This window comes from Scyliorhinus torazame, chromosome 21 (assembly GCF_047496885.1).
Source record: "Scyliorhinus torazame isolate Kashiwa2021f chromosome 21, sScyTor2.1, whole genome shotgun sequence".
In the NCBI taxonomy this organism is placed as follows: Eukaryota; Metazoa; Chordata; class Chondrichthyes; order Carcharhiniformes; family Scyliorhinidae; genus Scyliorhinus; species Scyliorhinus torazame.
Genome location: NC_092727.1, coordinates 86,361,366 through 86,382,668, shown reverse-complemented (window position 1 = coordinate 86,382,668; position 21,303 = coordinate 86,361,366). Strand labels below are relative to the sequence as shown.

The window sequence follows — 21,303 nt, the reverse complement described above, 5'->3', positions numbered from 1 at the left end:
GCCCTCGCCATCCCCCCGGGCAGACGACGGGACTGTGCGCTGCAGTGTCACGGCCGCATGCAGGGGTGGTCCGGGTGGAGGGTGGTACTGTGGCCATGGGACAGACAATGTCCAACGATGTAGAGCTCAGAGCTCATCGCAGAGCTGGTTGTCATCATCCTCCATAGTCTGCAATAGACACGCTTCCCCCGGCGACCGTGTGAGCCTGGCCCGTTGGGCCGCAGGTGGATGTGCAATGGAGGAGTGGTGTACATGCGGGTGAGGTGAGGGTGGTTGTTGGTGGATGGGGTGAGGGTGGTAGGCTGGTGGGTGGGTGGGATGAGGGTGGTAGGCTTGTGCCGTGGTGTGCAGTCTGTGCCCATACTCGCCGATTCTCATGCCCTAGTCCGTAAACCGGGCAGTTGTCTGCCTGTCCTGTGCCCGCTGGCCCAGCCGGTAACGGTGGGCAGCCTCCCGTCCATGTCCAGCCCGTCTGTCCTGACCATTGCCCCCATCCTCCTCATCTGGGGAGGTCTGCGCCTCGTCTTGCTGCTCCTCCCCTTCCCCCTCCTCTGCCTGCGGCACATCGCCCCTCTGCTGGGCTATGTTGTGCAGGACGCAGCAGACCACAACGATGCAGCCGACCCTATCTGACGGGAACTGGAGAACACCTCCAGAGCAGTTCAGGCACCTGAAGTGCATCTTTAGCAGCCCAGATCACCTCTATATCACACCCCTGGTCGCTGCATGGGCATCCTTGTAGCGGTTCTCCTTGTCAGTCTGTGGCCTCCGTATAGGCGTCAACAGCCACGACCACAACAGGTAACCCATGTCGCCCAGCAATCAGCCCCTCAGCCGGGGGGGGCGTCCCTCGAACATGGTGGGGATGAAAGATTGCGGCAATACGAATGAGTAATGTACACTGCCCGGGTACCGGGCGCAGACGTGCAGGATCATCATGCGGTGGTCGCAGACCACCTGAATGTTCATGGAATAGGTCCCCTTCCTATTCGTGAACACGGCCCTGTTATCCGCAGGTGGCCGCACGGCGACGTGCATCCCATCGATCGCCTCCTGGACCATGGGCACCCTGGCCGCCGCAGCGAAGCCCGCTGCCCGGGCATCCTTGCTGGATGTAGCGGTCCGCAATGGCATATAGGGCGTCTGTCACAGCACAGATGCACCGGTGCACCGATGCCTGCGAGATATGCCGGACAGGTCCCCACTCGGCACCTGGAATGACCCCGTGGCATAAAGGTTCAGGGCCACCGTAACCTTGACGGCCACAGGGAGAGGGTGTCCTCCTCCAGTGCCACGTGGTGCCAGGTGTGCCATCAGGTGGCAGATATGGGCGACGGTTTCCTGGCTCATCCAGAGTCTCCTCCTACATACCCGATCCGTGAGGTCCTGGTATGACGAGCGGGCCAGTACACACAGGGCGTCATCGAGCGTCTCCGTCGCCGTGGCACCACCACCTCCTCCTCTTCCTCCTTGTCCTCGTCCTGTCGGGCGGGCAGCCCACCAGCCTGGGCGCCTGCCACCTACCTCCCTGCAGCACGCTCCTCTGTGGCAGCCTCTGCCGCCTCCCTGGTACGTTCCTGCTCCTGCTCCCCAGGGCAACATGTAGAAGTGCGGCTCCCGGCATGGCGGCCAACATCGCTGGGTGATGACCAAACATATCGGCCTGCAAAAGGGGGGGGGTTGAGGGTGGGGGGGGTTGAGGGTAGGGGGGATAGACGACATGTCATCATTGCCCATACCCTCCCCTCCGCAGCCAGGTGCCATGGGCTACATGGTCGCGACTGCTGGAAGCTGGAAGCCGGCACCTGGCCAGGAGGACAACCTCCCCAAACACCCCCCTCCCCAGCATGCGCCCTGCCTCCCCGGCGCTCGCCCCCCCCCCCCCCCCGGCGCTCGGCCCCCCCCCTCCCTGGCGCTTGCCCCCCCCCCTCTCCGGCGCTCGCCCCCCCCCCCCGGCGCTCGCCCCCCCCCCCTCCCCGGCTCTCCCCCCCCCCTCCCCGGCGCTCCCCCCCCCTCCCCGGCGCTCGCCCCCCCCCTCCCCGGCGCTCGCCAGCCCCCCCCGGCGCTCGCCACCCCCCCCCCTCCCCGGCGCTCGCCACCACCCCCCCCCCTCCCCCGGCGCTCGCCCCCTCCTCCCTGGCGCTCGCCCCCCTCCTCCCCGGCGCTCGCCCCCCCCCTCCCCGGCGCTCGCCCCCCCCCCCGGCGTTCGCCCCCCCCCCCCCCCCCCGGAGCTCGCCCCCCCCTCCCCGGCGCTCGCCCCCCCCCTCCCCGGCGCTCGCCCCCCCCCTCCCCGACACTCGCCCCCCCCTCCCCGGCACTCGCCCCCCCCTCCCCGGCACTCGCCCCCCCCCTCCCCGGCACTCGCCCCCCCCTCCCCGGCACTCGCCCCCCCCTCCCCGGCTCTCGCCCCCCCCTCCCCGGCTCTCGCCCCCCCCTCCCCGGCACTCGCCCCCTCCTCCCCGGCACTCGCCCCCTCCTCCCCGGCACTCGCCCCCTCCTCCCCGGCACTCGCCCCCTCCTCCCCGGCACTCGCCCTCTCCTCCCCGGCACTCGCCCTCTCCTCCCCGGCACTCGCCCTCTCCTCCCCGGCACTCGCCCTCTCCTCCCCGGCACTCGCCCTCTCCTCCCCGGCACGTGCCCCCCAGCCCCACCCCCGCCCTCCCCAAACCGTCACCTCAAAACCCCACCATCCCCAAACCCCCCGCCCTCGCCAAACCCCCCCCCCCCCCCGCACGCGCAGTCCAACGCGCAGTCCTGCACCAACTGCGGCCGTGCTGTCATTTCTTCTGCGGCCGCCCAATGCTGAGCCCTACCTCGCTGGCCGACTGATTGACGCCATTAAATAGGTGGTTTGATTGACCACGGGTCACGTCGGCGGGACTTCGGCCCATTCGGGCCGGAGAATTTGGGCGGCCCCGGGGCCCATTGCATCGCCCCGGTCCTCGCCATTCTCTGAGGCAGGCGGCGCGATTCACATCGACGGGATTTTGGGGGGGACCGGATAATTCGGCAGCAGCCGGGGGCGGGATTCACGCTGCCCCCTGGCGATTTTCCGACCAGGCGGGGGGTCGGACAATCCCGCCCTATATTCTCTGGTCCTGGATTCTCCCATGATGTGCAACACCCTCTCAGCATTTGCCCTGTCAAGCCCCTTAAGAATCCTGGACGGCATTCTGTGATCCTGAGGCTAAGTGTTGACGCCGTCAGAAACGCCATTGCGTTTCTCGATGGCGTCAGCACGGCCTCAGGATCAGCAATTAGGGGCCAGCATGGCACTGGAGCGATCTATGCCGCTCCAGCCGCTGATCCTGGCGTGAACTGGGCGCCACGGGGTCCGCGCATGTGCAGCGGCTCCTTTCTCTGCGCCGGCCCCGACGCAACACGGCGCAGGACTACAGGGGCCAGCGCGGAAGGAGGCCCCCAGCCAGAGAGGCCGGCCCGCCGATTGGTGGGCCCCGATCGCGGGCCAGGCCATATCGGAGGCCTCCCCCCGGGGTCGGACCCCCCAGGACCCTTCCATGCCGAGGTCCCGCCGGCTGAGAGCAGGTTTGAACGGCTCCGGCGGGACTCGGGTTTTTTACGATGGCCGCTCGGCCCATCCCGGGCCGAGAATCTGCGGGGGGGCCACATAGAGCGGCCCCCAACTGGCGCTGCGTCAACCACGCCGGCTTCGGGCAGCGTGGCGCGGTTCGTGCCGGTTGCGAGGATTCTCCGGCCCGGCCCCGGGCTGAGAGAATCCCGTCCCTACATGTTTCATTGCGATCACCTCTCATTCTTCTAAATTCCTATAGGTAGAGTCCCAACCTGTTTAACATTTGGGTATTAGATAATTGCAGCATGTCGGGGATATCATAGTGAACCTTCTCTGAACTGCCTCCAATTAAATAATATTTTTCCTTAAATAAGGGGACCAAAACTGCTCTCAGTTCTCCAGATGTGGTCTCACGAGTACCTTGTACAGCTGCAGCAAGACTTCCCTACTCTTATACTCCAACCCCCTTGAAATAAGGGCCAACATTCCATTCGCCTTCCTTTGCTGCACATGTGTGCTAGCTTTCTGTGTTTCGTGTAGCCCCAAGTCCCTTTGTGTTGCAACTTTCTGCAGGTTTTCTGTATCTAAATAATACTCTTCTTTTGTTCTCCCTTCCAAAATGAAGAATGGCACAGTTTTCCATTTGTCCATTTACTTAACCTGTCAATGTCTTTGCAAACTGTTTGTATCCCTCTGGCAACTTGCCTTTCCACCTATGTTTGTGTCGTATGTCAATTCGACTACAGTATATTCGCTTCCTCCCTCCAAGCCATTAATGTATATTGTAAACAGTTGCGGTCCTGGCATTGGCCCCTGTGGAACCCCACTGGTTACAAGTCGTCACCTGAAAAAGAACCTCTTTTCCCCAATTTTTTCTAAAAGAAAAAGAAAATAAAGGCAACTATAAAAGTCTCAACATACTAAATCAGCTCAAACCCACAGCCTGGTCACCTGAAAGGACAAGAGCTTTTAAAAATTAATTTACAGGATGTCGGCATCGCTGGCAAGGCCAGCATTTGTTACCTATCCCTAATTGCCCTTGAATGGCTTGTTCAGTCCTTTCAGAGGGAAGTTAAGAGTCAACATGTTGAATCACATATAGGCAGACCAGGTAAGGACAACAGGCTTCCTCCCTTACAGGGGGTTGATTAACCAGATAGGTTTTTAAAACAATGAGAATCAATGATGGTTTCACAGGGACATTTCCTGAGACTAGCTTTATATTCCAGATTTATTAATTGAATTTAAATTCCCAAGCTGCCATGGTGAGATTTGAACCCATGTTCCCATAGCATGAGATTCTGAATCACTGTCCAAGTGACATTGCCACTGCACCATCGTTGAAACACCCCTGCCTCCAGGTTCCTCGGAGGTCACAGCCCATCCAGGCTGGCACTGTTCCTTCACTATCAAAATCCTGGACCCCCAACTCTCGCTGCCGAATAGCACTCTGGGAACACTTGCTGCACATGGACAGCAGAGGTTTAAGAAGACTGCTCACCACCTTCTCACAGATGGACAATAAACGCGGGCTTTAATAGTGACCCCCATATCCTGAGAGGGAATCATTCAAGAGTGATGACAGCACAATTGAAACACTGCAGCCTCTATTCAGAATAAATGGAATGATGTATAATAACCAACATTAGAACTGTATAAAGATAAACTCTAATGCACAAACATTTTATTTACCTGGTGTATCTCTCTGCTTGTCCTCTTGTACTTCATTGGAGTTTTGTATCTCTAAAACATCCTCCTCAATTGCTTTCACTTCATCGCCACTTCTCTCCAGCTCCTGGTTTACACCTGTCATATCTGTGCTGTGTTGTTCTCTGTATTCTCCACACAGAGCACTTGGAATGGAGTTGCTCTCTGCCAGTGTATCGGATGTGCTGCTTTTCATATATATACCATGTTGCTCCTGCGGGATGTGACCCTCTGCGCTGTTATCCCTCTCCTTGCTCACTCTTTGCGTTTTCAATATTCCTTTGATTTCCTTAGGTGCCTCCCCACTTCCCACAGTAGCTGCCTCTCTGCTGCCCTCGGAGTTGGTGGCTGACATAGCTGACATTATCTCAGGCTTCACAATCTCTTTGTGGGCTGGGGGAGGCTTATAATGTCCGATGCTGCTTCATCTGCAGGAATCTGGACTTGCGAGTTGGGCAGAGGCTGATGCCGTTGTTCCGGTACTTCCTGGAGCTGAAAGTGTGACACTTGCTTTAATTACTGATGCACGCAAGCTACTCGGGGATTTGTTAACTGGGATTCCAGTCTACAATCCCAGTCTCTAATCCGTGACCATTTGAAAATGATTAACTTGATTGGCTTAGTTTACAGGCTGGTTAGAGCAAGATGACCTCCAGAGAGAACCAAGTGGGTGTGTAGAGGTGGGTGATTTGAATTGAAATCTGAATAAGGTCCAGTCCAAAGGAAACAGTAAGTTGAATTTTAACAGGTAAGAATGGATAGTTTAGGGTCTGGTCAAATGTGATTTTTAATAAAAACGTTCAACCCATTCCCACCTGCCTTCAACCTGTGCACTGCTGGGTTACAGAGGTGGGAAAAGTGGCAGGCAACCAACCAGGTCCCAGGAATTAAATGTGTTAATGAGGCTTGCCACCTCTGATTTAACCTGGTTTACAGGCTTAATTGTGACTGGCAGGAAGAAGGTAAATGCCTTTATAGCACTGCTTGTGGGCTAAGGGGAGCAGGAACATTTCCTGTGGACCACCCCTCCCCCTGCCCCTTCTCCAGCTTGTCCCACCCATTCACACATCCCTCATATAGGAAGACTCCTGGGTCAGGAATCAGACTTCACATCCACTCCCTCAAATCAAAACCCACACGTGGATCTGACTCACCTATCCAGGCCTCTGTCTATTCAATCGATATCATGAGCAATAATGTCAATATAGAGGGCTGTGGTCAAAAGGAAACTCTTGATTTATGGACTGTCAACATCCCTGATTTTGCCTGCAGTGTGTCTGGCCCGGTCAGACCTCATGCAGCAAATAGGTTGGAGCCAATGCTTTGTTTTCCTCCCAACAGAATCTATTGGATCTCGTGAAAACTTAAGCCCTGATCATCAGTGGTGCAGACTTCACGTTGTCGGGCGCCACTGGTGGCCAGTTATCAAGATAAAATGGCAGTAAGAGCTTGACACAAATTCAAAACCGTGACATACTCACCACTGAAGAATTAGACAGGACTGTAGAACCAACGGTAATCTGGGTCCAGAGATCAAAGCACAAATATTGTACTGTTCTGCCTGAGGGAGTCTGGATTGACTAACTTGCTATGCTCCTGACCCAACCCTCTGACGAGTGCAGTGCATGACTAAAATGGGGGGGGGGGGGGGGAGAAACACATTTCAAACAGCGCCTTCATTTGTTGCCATGTGTGAGAAACGCTCTGAGCAATCTGCAGTCAAATTAGCCTCAGGTGATTCTACTGACCTGATCCAGATTCCTGTAGATGATTTTATAAATCAAAGCCCCCGATATCTCCAGCTCTGTCTGCTCGGTCCTCTCACACTACCTGCACTGCTTCAGCCCCAAAGAAAAATTGTGTTCAGATCATAAATGTATGGATGACTGCCTTCTGCAGTTGGCCCGTTGAAAGTACACTTGTTATTCTCTCACTGGACAATGTCCACTTTCTCCTCCCTGAGGTGAAATGCTGCTGTGAACACAGCATTTTACCTGGCAGTCCAGCTGAAAAATACTAAACCTCATCCCAACTGAAGCTGTCAGCATAATGTGTCAATTGGCCACCGAGCTTAAACATGCACACCAGCGAAACTGCCTTAACTCATTGTGTACTTGATTCTCCAGTTCCTCAAGCAAACCACATTGAGAATGTGAAGTATTTCCTGCCTACAGACCAGCATCGTCAGTCAGCATCTCGCATACAGCCTTGGTTAAATTGGTATCATTCTTACCTCAGGGTCTGAAGGTTTCAGGTTCAAGCCCGACTGCCGACACTTGAGCACATCGGGCTGGCTAAAGCCCTGTGGAAGTTTGCTTCACAATTGCCTACTTGGTGAATAAACACATCCACTCCCACATACTGCTGATGATTGAAGGCAGAAGTTGTGACGAGCTTCTAGTTCCCAAAAAACTCGCTCTTGCCTCCACCAACCAAGATTACACAGACTGCATTTGAAATCAAATTCTGCATGTTTCCCTCCTTTAAGACCATTCTTGGGGAGCCCGATTATTACTTTAACTCCATGTAACAGTATCATCAACACGGACCTTAACAGTTGAGTCGTTTACATCAAAGAAAACGATCTTTAAACTTTTAAAGCCAGCTGTTTCTTTCGAGACTGCATAAGCTCTGAACTGAAAGACAATCCTGCAGTGCTTTTCAATTCTCTAAAACGTTGTTAAGACTTGAAGTTAAATACATGGTCCAGTGCCAAACCCACACACCTGATTTTTTTTTTGTTGCAGTGTATAAAAGTGATTCATTTCAGCAAAACTACTTTTTTATTAACTCTTTCTCCCACACTGTTCTCATTCATTTCACAGCAGTAATGTCCTTCCAGAGCTGACACTCCAGCATTTAAAAACTTGATTTACTTCTCACTCAATGTATGAATAGTCAGAAAATCGAGCACCGTTCGGCAAATTGCCAGTTCAAAGTCCGACCTCCCCCTTTCCACAAGAACTCTCTCAGGCAAAACAACACCTCCTCAAGATTCCCTTTCGAACCAACATCAAATGATCCAAAACTGCCACACGCATTTATCCCGATCCCCCCTTCCCAATCCCAAACCCAACCCCTATTCCAAACCCCTATCCCAGACTAAACCCTATTTCTCAGCTCAAGGGTTTTAGACCTTCATTCCATGACCTTGTTCCCCTCCAGCTCTGCATCCTTGTCTGACCCTATTTTCAGCTCGCAGCCTCTGTCCTTCTGTGTCTGCACAACATTGAGGGCTCAACTCTGTCTATCCTGTCCACTCTACTCAGTCAGGACCACCTTGCATGTTAACGATATGTTCATTACAGTGTTAAGATACACCAGTGATGAGCATTGTTTAATTAAGTGCCTGGGGTACTTATTTTTTTTAATTTAAAACAAATTTGTAACATTTCAAGAGAGATCACAGGGCCTATGCAAAGGGCCTTAACATAGTGAAAACAAACAGTGGGAAAGAATAAACATGTTAACAAAACATTTCCCCTATCAACTCTGTTTGCCATGCCCCACGTGTTCAACTAAACTAATGTGGCTCTAACACTCCCCCCCCCTCGGGTGCTGCTGCTATCAGTTTCCTGCGCCGCTGCCTGTGAGTCCGCAGCGACTCTCTCCCTCAGGGGATCCCTCGACAACCCCCCCCCTTGCCCCTTAAATCTCCTCTGCTCCCCCTTCCCGTCTGCCCCCCCTAACCTCCCTCAGGGGATCCCTCGACACCCCCCCCCTTGCCCCTTAAGTCTCCTCTGCTCCCCTTCCCGTCTGCCCCCCCCCTAATCTCCCTCAGGAGATCCCTCGACACCCCCCCTTGCCCTTTAAGTCTCCTCTGCTCCCCTTCCCGTCTGCCCCCCCTAACCTCTCCCAGCCCCCGAGGCCTGACCTGCCAGGCCAGCACCATGCCTGGCCCTAGCCCGCCCCTCCTCCTACTTTCCCTGGTGCTACGCTAGCTACGCTGACCCCTGCCCTTGGCGCCTGTCTGTCTCCTACCCGAGCACTCGGGCCCTCCCCTCACACACCAAGGACCCATTAACCTGATCGGATCTCCCCGTGCCCTTCCATGTCCCCTGACCAGCCCCTAGCCCATGCCCCTCTCCGAGGTCCCGATCTCCTGCCAAAAGGTACCAAACGTGGGACTCCCTTTGCAGGCCCCCTCTCTCTACCCCCCTCCCTCCCCCCCCCCCCCCCAATGCAATCTCCCACAAACACCCCACACAGTGCGCCCTCCAGCCCCCGCTCACTGTCCTGGCTGAAAACAATCTTGGATATAACATTACAGTACAGGATAATCTAACAAACCGCCGCCACACAAAAGCTCTGAGAGCCCAGAGTCCTTTAGTTCAAGTCCAGCTTCTTCTTTCAAGAAAAAAAAAAATCACTCCTAGTCAGAGCAAGTTAGGTTAACAGACTGCCACCACTGTACAGCACTGAAAAAACTAAGTGCCCTTTAGTTCAAGTCCAGCTTCTTTTCTTTGATAAAAGTCCAAACCTGCTCCGGTGTCTCAAAGTAGTAATGGAGTTCCTCAAACGTAACCCACAGCTTTGCAGGATACAACATTCCAAACCTCACCTCCTTTTTGTAGAGGGCTGCCTTTACCTTGATGAATCCTGCACGCCTCTTGGCCAGCTCCGTTCCCAAGTCCTGGTAGATGCGCACCTCGCAGTTCTCCCAGCTGCTGCTCCTCTCCGCTTGGCCCATCGCAGCACACGATCCCTGTCAACAAGCTGGTGAAAGTGGACCACCAAGGCCCTCAGTCGGTCGCCCGTCCTGGGCTTCCTTGCGGGGGCTCTATGCGCCCCATCCAACTCCAGGGGTCGGGGGAAGGCCTCCGGCCCCATCAGCACCTCGAACATACCGTTCACGTATGCACCCACATCCGATCCCTCGCAGCCCTCGGGGAGGCCAACGATCCACAAATTCTGCCTCCTGGCTCTGTTCCCCAGCTCTTCAAGCTGCTCCTGCATCCTCCTCTGGCGGGCGTTCAGGTCTTCCACCTCGTGCTCCAGCTCCGCCACTGTGTCCACCTGGTTGGAGAGATTCCCCTCGACCTCCCTGAGCACCTTCTCCTGGACCGCCTGCACCTCGACCATTCGGTCCATTATCGCCCTCATCGGGTCCAACGTGTCCCTCTTCAATTCGGTGAAGCAGTTCTTAAAAAACTCCATCTGCTGCTTCCTTGGCCAGTGAGCCTCCGCTCCCTGGTCCCTGCCGCCCGCCATGTTTCGCCGTCCGGCCTGGGGTCCCCACTGCTCCCGCTTCAAGCCCTGCTGCTCCACTCGACCACTTCTGGTCCAGCTGCTCATACCCCGGGGGGGAAGCCTCTTCCCTATTGTCTCCTCAACCTACCAGGTCGCAGGTCCCGCAAAAGTCCGTTTAACAGGTCCGTTTGCCCATCGCGGGTGGGAGCGATCCAACCTGTGACCTGCTTCCTCGAGGGCACCACCGGAAGTCCTGCCTGGAGTACTTATAAGGAGAGACTGCTGGAACACAGGATTACTGGGTCAGAAGCTGACATAAGTAATGCTGCATTCTGAAAATAAACCTATTATCAAGTAAAGTATTACTGCATGGCTTCATGCTTCACCAACTAGTTTGGGATAGATTTAACATTGCACTCTAGAATTCTCTTCCTAAGTACAGCTTACCCCAGCCCTCTCTCTTTCTCGAAAATCCTTCTCCTTTGACCAAGCATCAGATCACTTTCCCAGCCTACTCTCAATTGAGACTTGGGCCGCGATTAACCAAAACAATTTCTATAAGCGGAATACTTCGACTGTGCCTTCCGACTGGAAATTCCCGTCTAAGGTCAACAGACCTTTACATGGTCCCCATCCTGTCCCTGGCGATCTTGCGGCAGTAGGTGCAGCCGAAAAAAAACAGCCAAAAGTGTGGGAGCAAGCGAGAACTGCCGCTAGCTTCCCGACGCTTGACCCGGCAAGGCTGTCACCGCAATAAAACGTTAATTGGTTCACTTAATGAGGCCCCATGGGCTTCAAGCCGCAAATCATGGTCCCGCCGGCTGATTTGCCAGGTCCAAACTCACCAGTCCCTTCCAACAAGGAAGAACAGCCCTTAAACCGATCCTGCACAGCCAAGCCCACTCAGCTCGCAGCCATGCTGCCAAGACGACTAGCCCCACGATTCGGCGATACTGACCTGGCTAGACTACTGGATGCGGTGGAGACCGGACAGGATGCCCTGTTCCCCTGAGGGTCTCAGAGGGTCAGCCACAGGGCAGCTACTGCCATCTAGGAGGAAGAGACAGCGGCAGTCAGCTCAGGGAGCATGACCAGCAGGAACCGGTACTCAGTGCCACAAGGTCTACGATCTCCACCAGGCCGCTTGGGTAAGCAGACAATGGGGAGCCGCCAGGATTGACAGAGCCAGATGACGCAGGGGCAACTGGGGTTCAATCCAGCTGCCCCTCCGTCCAGAGGCCCTATGGGCACCAACTGAGAGGATGCCAAAGCGGACCTACCCTACAGAGTGGCGATACCTTCCACCAGCTCCCCCGAGTTCCACCCCTCTGGAAATGGTGCCTCTCGCAGTCAGCACCCGGTACAATGCAGCACGCAGGGCATGTGCCGCCGGCAAGTTCTCAGGGGTCCTTCGACCGCAAAGCCACCAGGGGTATTGAGGGCCACAGAATGCCGTAAGCAGCAGGCTGCTTCCACCTCTGATGTGCATCCTGGGGACATACCTGAGATGCAGCGTTAGAGCACAGAAGGCGGAGGTGGAGGGTCATTGAGAGGGAACTGGGGCTGGTCAGGGTCCGGGGGGTGCACAGGTCTGGGAGGGATGGGGTGAGTGGTGCAGCACGATCGGGAGATTGAACCAATTGGGGACACTTTTGTAAAACATTAAAGTCTGTTGCGCCCCCCCCCAACGCCGGCACACCATGTACAGGTGTGGGTGTGTGCGAGTGCTCAGCAGACATGGGTCAGACTATGGCATTTAATAAGGAGCTCCGGCACTCCGCTCTTCGTGGGTTATCATCAACCACCTGCCCTCGGCTGTAACCCGCTGACAGTGCAGACATAGTCCCATCACCCTGGGGTGATGTGTCACAGACCCTGGATGTTCAGATGTTGGTGGGGTGGGGAGCGGGGGAAAGATGGTGAAGGGGAAGGCAGAAGGCAGAGGGATGGGGGGAGGGAGGCTGGAAGGGGGTTGGGGAGGGTGTGTATGATGGATGGGGCGGGTGAGGATAGGGGCCTCCGGACCCTCGCCGCTCCTGCCTGTTCTCCATCCTCAGGCTTGTCCTCCAGCCCTTCCTGGCCCGGCCCTTCCTCGCCCTTGTCCTCCTCCTTGGAAGTGGCCACATATTCCTCCCCCTCTACCTCCAGCACGTCGCCAGGTTGTGGAGGGCACAGCAGACTACCACAAAGTGGGTGACCTTCCGGGGGTGTTCTGCAGTGCACCACCAGAGCTGTTGAGGCATCGGAACCGCAATTTGAGGAGTCCGATGCACTGCTTACTGACAGCCTGGGTGGCTGCATGGGCCTTGTTGCATTGGGTCTCCACATCGATTACCGGCCTCCGTACTGGCATCATCAGCCAAGCCCTCAGTGGGTACACCTTATCCCCCAAGAGCCAAATAGCCATCCTGGGGTGGTCCTCGAAGAAGCCAGAGATGTCCGACTGCCCCAGGATGTAACTGTCGTGCACAACTTCTGAGAAACATGCACACACATGCATGATCCTCATGTGGTGGGCGCACATGAGCTGGATGTTCAGGGAGTGGAACCCCTTCCCGTTGATGTAGGGCACTCCCAAACGGCCCGGTGAGCGCAAGGTGAAATGGGTGTTCGGATGTTGGCCGCTGCGTCCTAGGTGTTGCTTCCCGCAGTGTTCAGGTACAGTGTCCACCATCATGGTCTGATTGGGATGCTAGGCAATAACTCCCACAGGCTACATGGCCTGTCTACCCATATGAATCCACTTGGTATGTGTGAAGTGCTCACTTAATTCCCAGTGACTATTTAGCCGCATGACCAGAGGCCTTCGTAGTCAGTGGGAGCTATGGGAGGTCAGTGGACCAGGTGGGCAGGGGCTGGGGTTGCTCTCCAAATGGGACCACAGCAGGGGTTGGCATGGTGGACCAGCGGGTGCTGCAATACCCATCTCCTACCCCACCCCCCACCTAACCCAGGCCATGGGGTCCCTCCCTCCCAGCTCCACAACCTCTCCCCCACCCCCACTGATGACGGTGCACCCCGACCGAGGCTCGCCCTATAATAGCTCCCCACCCCACTCCGAGCACTGGAGCAGCAACCCCAGTGCCCCTGGGCTCTTTGCCAGTGAGCGAAGATGGCTACCTCCTTGGGTCCCCGCAGCAGTCCTTCCGGCAGTTTCACGTTTTTAAAAGGTGTACTAATCGGTACCCGGCGTGACCACGTGCTGGGGAGGCGGTTAAATCTCGATAGGCCATCAGATGTGTGGAAATTGGGCTTAAGTGGTGATTATTGGTTTCTCGCCATGCTCAGGCGAGATCCTGATTCTGCCCACAGGAGCGGGCCGTTTCGATCGCAAACTGATCAGCACCCAGCCCTGTTCTCGATTCTGGCCTCTCATGCGATTTAATGGACTTGCTGCGATCTCGCTTAAGTGCAATGCAGCCATTAAATTGCGCCCTTGATGTGTGACCTTTTCCTTTCTGAGCATCCTAGGATTGCTGACTCCACTCCTGGTAGTATATGAAGGATACCTTGCTAATATTTACAGTACCATTTCGAAGTTACTGGAAATGAATATCAAAGGCAGCAGAATTGAGAATACATGACAAACCTGTTAGCTAAAATCTTCTTCAGGTTTCACAGAGGGACAATTCTGTATTTATCAATCTGCTTATCACACCCTCAATGCCCCCAAAGCAGTTCACATTAAACACATTTAAAATGATGCCACTTGAACAAAATGCAACAACCTGTGACTTTATGTGATAGCACTGGAACGGGTGCAGAGGAGATTTACCAGGATGTTGCCTGGGCTGGAGAGTTTTAGCTATGAAGAGAGATTGAATAGACTAGGGTTGTTTTCTTGGAACAGAGGTGGCTGAGAGGGGCATGATTGTGATGTATAAAATTATGAGGGGCATAGATAGAGTAGACAGGAAGAAACTTTTCCACTTGGTGGAGGGGTCAATGACCAGGGAGCATAGATTTAAGGTAAGGGGCAGGAGGTTTAGAGGGTATGTGAGGAAAACCTTTTTTTACCCAGAGGTTGGTGGGAGTTTGAATTTCACTGCCTGAAAGGGCAGAGACCCTCGTAAGATTTACGAAGTATTTAGGCGTGCGATCTCAGGGCATACAAGTATATGGGCCAAGTGCTGGAAAATAGGATTAGAATAGTTAGGCGGTTGTTATTGGCCGGAGCAGACATGATGGGCCAAAGGGCCTTTACTGTGCTGCATGATTCGATGACTCTATGACTCTTGTGCACAGTAGCTGGAAACAGCATATGAACAATTATACTGTCCTTGGTGTTACGGTTGAGAGAGGGATTTTAACCAGGGCACGGTGAGAATTCCCTCCTCTTCTACAAATCATCCTATGAGACCCTTTACAAGCTGAGCGATCTCAAGGTTAAGATCTGCATCAGTGTAGCACTCTTTCAGTACTGCATTGAAATAGTCACGCTACAGGTCTGCAATGGGGCTTGACCCTTCAATCTGGTGAATCAAATGCTGCCAATGTTGACACAAGGATATATTTTTAAATATGTGTGCAGCCTGACTTGCCAGTAGTATAAGTCAGAGTCTTTGGACTATTGAGCGTTGAACCTATAAACCGTTTCATGAGTTGGTTGGATGGTTTCGTTGATTGGCTTTATTTTTTTAACCGCTTTGTGATGTGCTCACTCTTCACCATAAATTAACAATTTTAAATAGACGAGAAATGGGAAACTGGCAATAGTCCATTTTCAGGAGCTTGTGGTTCCTTATCTCACTGACAATTCCTGCCTCTTTAATTATACTGTTGAGTTTTCCTCACAGACAGTGCAGGAACGAGAGTTGGTCAAAGTCCATGGCTTGCTGAACTGACAGCACTACAGTTTAGCTTGTAATGATATCTCAGGTACATTTTCCAATCAATATTATGGCCCATAACCTTCAACCTCTGGGGCGGTGTGCATGTAAAGTATCCCTGAAGATGTGCTGGAGAACCTCCGCAGAGGTCCCCATGCAGGGTTGGATGGGAATTACCCAGGAAGTTCAAACTTCCAATGGGCTCCAACTTAAATCTGAGACTTCATACGGTTCTGACTTTCTTAGCAGAATAGATTCCCAGGAAAAGTTAGAAGGATTAAAACCACTTCTAATGCCTGTGTGACTATACTAGTGACCCCCCTTCCCCAACTGGAAACCCCCCGCCACCCACTTATCCCACCCACATCCCCACTTTAAAACCCTCCTGATAGCCCTGTGACTACATCCGCAATCATGACTATCCCTCCAGCCCCATGACTACCCTCCTGACCCTCAGAGTACCGTCAGTCCCCACATCTAGCCCCAATCTCCTGACTACCCCCTCCCCCACCCTCAACTACCCCCTGACCAACCCCCCACTGACCACCCCCCCCACCGATCATTCAAACCACCCGACCCATCTTAACTCCCCCAACTGGCCACCGTCCCCCTGGAATAGCCACCTCCCCACCCTGGACTCATTCTACCCACCCCACAACCCTGCCTACTTACCTTACACACCTACCTTCAACCTGGTTCTCAAAGTGGCTTGGACCTTTAAACTTACCCAGTTCAGTTGGGCTTGGCTTCACTTCCCCTGAATATGGTGCCCTGCACTGAAGGCCTTGGGAAGTCGCTGTGCTGCTGTTTTCTCACCCGGCCCAAGTCAAAAGGGCAGGTGAGGAAGGTGCAGCTCCCATCTAAGGTGGTGAAAAAGGAGCTGAGAGGCAATCAAACTGTGATTGCTACTCCTTGGAAGTTCTGACCCAATATTCACCCTAATCCTTTTCTTCCTTTCCTAAGGTATCTCCAGGAACTGACAACACTACAGTTCCATGCCAAAATAGTCTTTATTCAGGTGTGATCCTATATGGTGTTAGAAGGCCATTTAATTATAGAAGTTATCGCAGTTAAAGACACATCCCATCCTCGCCTGGTGCCCATGCATTTTCCAGCAGGAATCAGTGGATGGTCAGTGTGAGCAGGAACAGTGGTTGATTGATGCATCCCTCATACTAGGCAGTTAGCCATAATGTCACCACTGTTGCCCTGGCTCAGTCTGCATGTCTCAGTTAGCATATCACCCTTGACAACCAAGCCAAGAGGGGAAACTGCAACCACAATATGTAGAATCTTCAAAGAAAATACAAAATCTTTGAGCAGCAAGTACATTCAATTAATTATTGCATAATCACTCTGGACCCTTAAGGTTTCTTTGCTGTGACAGGCCAAGTGGAGGAAAGTATTCACCACCTTGGAAAAATTGAAATGAAAATAATATTTACCAGCTTGACGTCACTGATGGTGACAGGTTGGGTGTGATACCGCGCCCCCTTCTGTCTGCGCCCGTTACGCCCTTCCGAGGCCATCTTCTTTGGCACAGGCTGACACAGGCTATTGAACAAGGCCATCTTCTGGTTCAGACTCAACTTTGAATTCTCATCCCCTCTTTCTTCTGCCTCCTGTTCAGCCACACATCCCTTTTGTCCATCCACATCCTGTTCCTTTGGTGACTGTGCCCTGGGGATGCTAACAGCAGAGGATTCATCGGTTAGCGAAGAAACAGATAATTGAGCAAAGTGAAAAAAAAAAACATCCTTCAATTAAATCCCGCCGTTCTCTTCAGAGAGAGCTACTGGCTGGGATTCTTTGATCCCGCGCCGGGTCGGAGAATCACCGGGGGGGGGGGGGGGGGGGGGGGGGCGTGAGAATCGTGCCACGCCGGGCCGCTGTTTCTCCGTCGACCGGAGAATCGGTGCCAATCGCGTACACGGTTGCCACCTCACCGGTCGGGGGCTGTTGAAAGTGGCCCCCGCGGTGATTCTCCACGCTCGACGGGCTGAGTGCCCGCCGAGTTCTGCCGGCGTCGGTTACGTATCGTCCCACCCGGCGGGACCTCGGAGTTCTGGCTGCGGGGGCTGTCCTGATGGGGGTGCGGGGGGATCCGACTCTGGGGGGGGGGCATCCACGGTGGCCAGGCCCCTGACCTGGTCCTACCGATCGGCGGGCAGGCTAATTCTGGGGGGGGGGGCTATGTTCCTCCGCACCGGGCCCCTGTAGGACTCTGCCATATTGCCCGGGGGCCGGCGTGGAGACGGCAACCCACGCGCATGCGCGGACCCGTGGTGCGCCGGCTTTCGAGCGCACAGCACTCCGCCGCCCTACTAGCCCCCGAAGAAGGGGTGAATGCCTGGGCCTCGAGGCCCGTTGGCGCCAGCATTGCTCGCACCGGTTTTGGAGCGGGTGTCAACTCTTGGCCGGGATTTCAAAGAATCCCGGCCACTATCTCTCGAGGTTAATGGCAGGATAAGGCCATTCAGCCCCTACAGCCTGTTCCAGCACTTAATTAGAGGCGAGCCGATCGCCACCTCAACTTCATTTATCTGCTTTTGCTCCATGTATTTTGATTGTTTCAAAATCCAGTTTTCAGAGCGTCAGGGGGCAGTGAGAGATTTTCAATTTTGTCCTACCCATCGTGTGAAAAAGGGATAGGACTGTTTGGAGATTGAGGCACTGATTTACCAGAAAGGGGCCATAAGGCTTAAACAAAAATGCAGCTTTTTAAAAATTCATTTTTGGGATGTGGGCTTCGCTGGTTAGGGCAGCATTTATTGCCCATTCCTAGTTGCCCCTCGGAACGTGGTGGTGAGTTACCTTCTTGAGCCGCTGCAATCCTGAGCTGTAGGTACACCCACACGGCTGTTAGTGAGGGAGTTCCAGGATTTTGACCCAGCGACAGTTAAGGAAAGGCCGATATATTTCTAAGTCGGGGTGGTGAGTGATTTGGAGGGGAACCTCCAGGTGATGGGGTTCCCAGGTATCTGCTGCTCTTCTTCTAGATGGTAGTGGTTGTGGGTTTGGAAGGTGCTGTCTAAGGAACTTTGGCGAGTTACTGCAGTGCATCTTGTAGTTGGTACACATGGCTGCCATTGTTCGTCAGTGGTGGAGGGTTTGAATGTTTGTGGAAGTGGGAGCATCAAGCGGGCTGCTTTGTCCTGGATGGTGTTGAGCTTCTTGAGTATTGTTGGAGCTGCAGTCATCGAGCAAGTGGAGAACATTCCATTACACTCCTGACTTGCGCCTTGTAGATGGTGGACAGGCTTTGCGGGGTCAGGAGGATTTGCCGTAGGATTTTTAGCCTTTGATCTGCACTGGTAGCCGCAGTATTAATATGACTAGTCCAGTTGGCTCACTGGGTAGAACTGTCACCTGTGAGAACATTGTGGGTTAAAGTCCCATTCCAGTTATGAAGATGTAACTTAGATTGAAACTCCAGTGTTGTACAGAGAGTACGCTGCGTTGCCAGAGGTGTTGATTTTTTGGATGAGGCAGTCAACCAAAAACAACAACTTACATTGATATAGCATAATGTAACACCCCAAGGTGCTTCACAGGAGCTTTGTAAAACATAATATGGTACTGAGCCACATAAGGGAAATTATGTCATCATACCAAATGCTTGACCAAAAAGGTAGGTTTGAAGGCATGTCTTAATGGAGGAAAGCGAGGTGGAGAGATGTAGGGAGGGAATTCTACAGCTTGAGGCCTAGGCAGCTCTGAAGGCATGGTTACAATGATGGAGCAATTAAAATCAGGGATGCACAACAGACGAGAAATTGAGGAGATCAGATACCTTGGCAGGCTGTGGCATGGACAAGTTTACAGAGATAGCAAGAGGTGAGGCCATGGAGGGATATGAAAACAAGGATGAGAATTTTAAAATCAAGAGCCAATGTAGGTCGGCGAGCACAAGTGTGAAAGGGGAATGGGTTTTGCTGTGAATTAAGACAAGGTCAGCAACAAAGGCTGTTTCTACCTTAAAGGATCCCGGGCAGGGGCGGCATGTAGCACAGTGGATAGCACTGAGACTGCGGCCCTGAGGACCCAGTTCGAATCCCGGCCCTGGGTCACTGTCCGTGTGGAGTTCGCACATTCTTCCCGTGTCTGCGTGGGTTTCACCCCCACAACCCAAAGATGTGCAGGTTAGGTGGATTGGCCACGCTAAATTGCCTCTTAATTGGAAAAAAATAATTGGGTAATCTAAATTTATTTAAAAAAATTTTTTTTTAAAAAGATCCCGGGCAGGTTTCTCCATTGGCGGGATCCTCCATTTCACCGGCAGCATACCCACGCCTGCGGATTTCCCGACGGCGTGGGAGTGCCCACAATCATTGGGCGGCTGTAGGGACGGAGAATAACGCTGCCGGCGGGGGCGCGGCACACCAGAAAACGCTACCTGCAGCGGTTCAAGAAGGCAGCCCACCACCACCTTCTGAAGGGCAACTAGGGATGGGCAATAAATGCTGGCCTAACCAACGACATTCACATCCCGTAAATTAATTTTATAAAAGTGGACACAATCCCACATAAGGGGAGGCTGCTGTTGACGTGAGGCTAACCGTGGAATAGCACAAATCTTGCAGTAACACTTAGTAATTCACAATTCATGGACTATCCTTTCTATGTTACAAGTTGCTGGATGAGTTACACATTGATAGTTGTGTGTCTCATTAATTTCACTTTTACTTTGGTGGCACAATCCGTGCTAGTCTGAGAATCCTTTATAGCAAGGGCTGCTTTCTTCAGAGTACGCACTGCTGGCACAAAACTGTGTGTCTCTCTCCCTCCTTCACTGGAAAGGTGTCAGATGTATGAAAGGCAAACAAAGGTCTCCTGCCACTATGCATGCTCAGTAGATTACCTGCTGAATAAATAACTTTCACCTGTTCAATATCAATGTATCTACAAGTGCACGCTTTGGCAATTACAATGTCAAGGTAACTGCATTGTTAAAGGTAGATGATGGTCATTGGTTCAACCTCCAAAAGGCTATAAATGGACACAGCTGGAACTGTTGAGGTTGGGGAGAAATTATAAGAAGATTGTAACTCCACAGGGCTGCATGAAGAATAACCTTGCTGAAGGTAAAAGACAAACTGCTATGTTAACCTTCCACCGTATGCTGTTATTGAGCTTGCATCCTATCCATCCCATACCTGTTTACCACCACCATTTCTTCTGTGGTTACTGGCTGAGTCCGGGAACGGTCTTGCAATCGTCGCAGTCTGCGCTCCATAGCGGCATTACTGCTACGGGGACGCAGCAAAGCAACAGACTCCACAGGCGATGCTTTCTCAAGTTCCTGATGGCAATATGACAAGCAAAGAGAAGAAGTATCAGAATCAATCTCTGCAACTGAGACAATTCCAACTGAGACAAAATAGTAGATGCCCTATGCTACACACTGGGTGAATTTTACTGCCCCGTCGAGGCGGGAATGAGATTGGAAAATGGGGGGAGCTGTTCATCGAATTCAGCGGGACCAGAAAATCCTGCTGGCAAGAAGGGCCTGAAAATTCAACCCATTGTCCCAAAGAGAGTATGTGTATCTCCTCAATCAATTGTCTTTCACATTGAGCTGGGTAAACTGACCTGTTACCTCTTATTCCCACCTCAGGCCAACATCTATGTTTTTGCAGCTTGCATTAGATGTGACTGGCCCTACACATACTTTATTATTCGTTTAGCTATTTCTGACCCCCAGAAGTTGAATTTCACCAGATGAGTTTGGTAACTCCAAATGAACCGAATCAAATCGACTCAACCAGAATTGTCATGAACAGTTGTTGAAATGTCCCACCTGGTTTTCATTGTTGCTGCTTCAAGATGATATAGATGGCCTGGTCAGATGGACAGAACAGTGGTAAATGGAAATTAAGCCTGAAAAGTGTGAGGTAATGCATTTTGGGAGGATTTACAAGGCAAGGGAATACACAATGAATGGTAGGTCTCTAGGGTGAACAGAGGACCAGAGGGAACTTGGGGTGACAAGTAGATAAGTTGGTTAAAAAGGCACATGGGATACTTGCCTTTATTAGTTGAGGT

The 21,303-nt window shown here is 53.1% G+C and overlaps 1 protein-coding gene across 1 annotated transcript in view; it reads right to left on the bottom strand.

Moving 5' to 3' along the window:
* The window catches only part of LOC140398386 (supervillin-like), a 144,395-nt gene that overhangs the window by 113,110 nt on the left and 9,982 nt on the right, over nucleotides 1-21,303 (bottom strand). Inside the window, 4 exon segments of the mRNA XM_072487015.1 lie at nucleotides 5,225-5,641; nucleotides 5,644-5,731; nucleotides 16,704-16,947; nucleotides 20,415-20,560. Of these exon segments, the coding sequence (XP_072343116.1) occupies nucleotides 5,225-5,641; nucleotides 5,644-5,731; nucleotides 16,704-16,947; nucleotides 20,415-20,560 (895 nt within the window).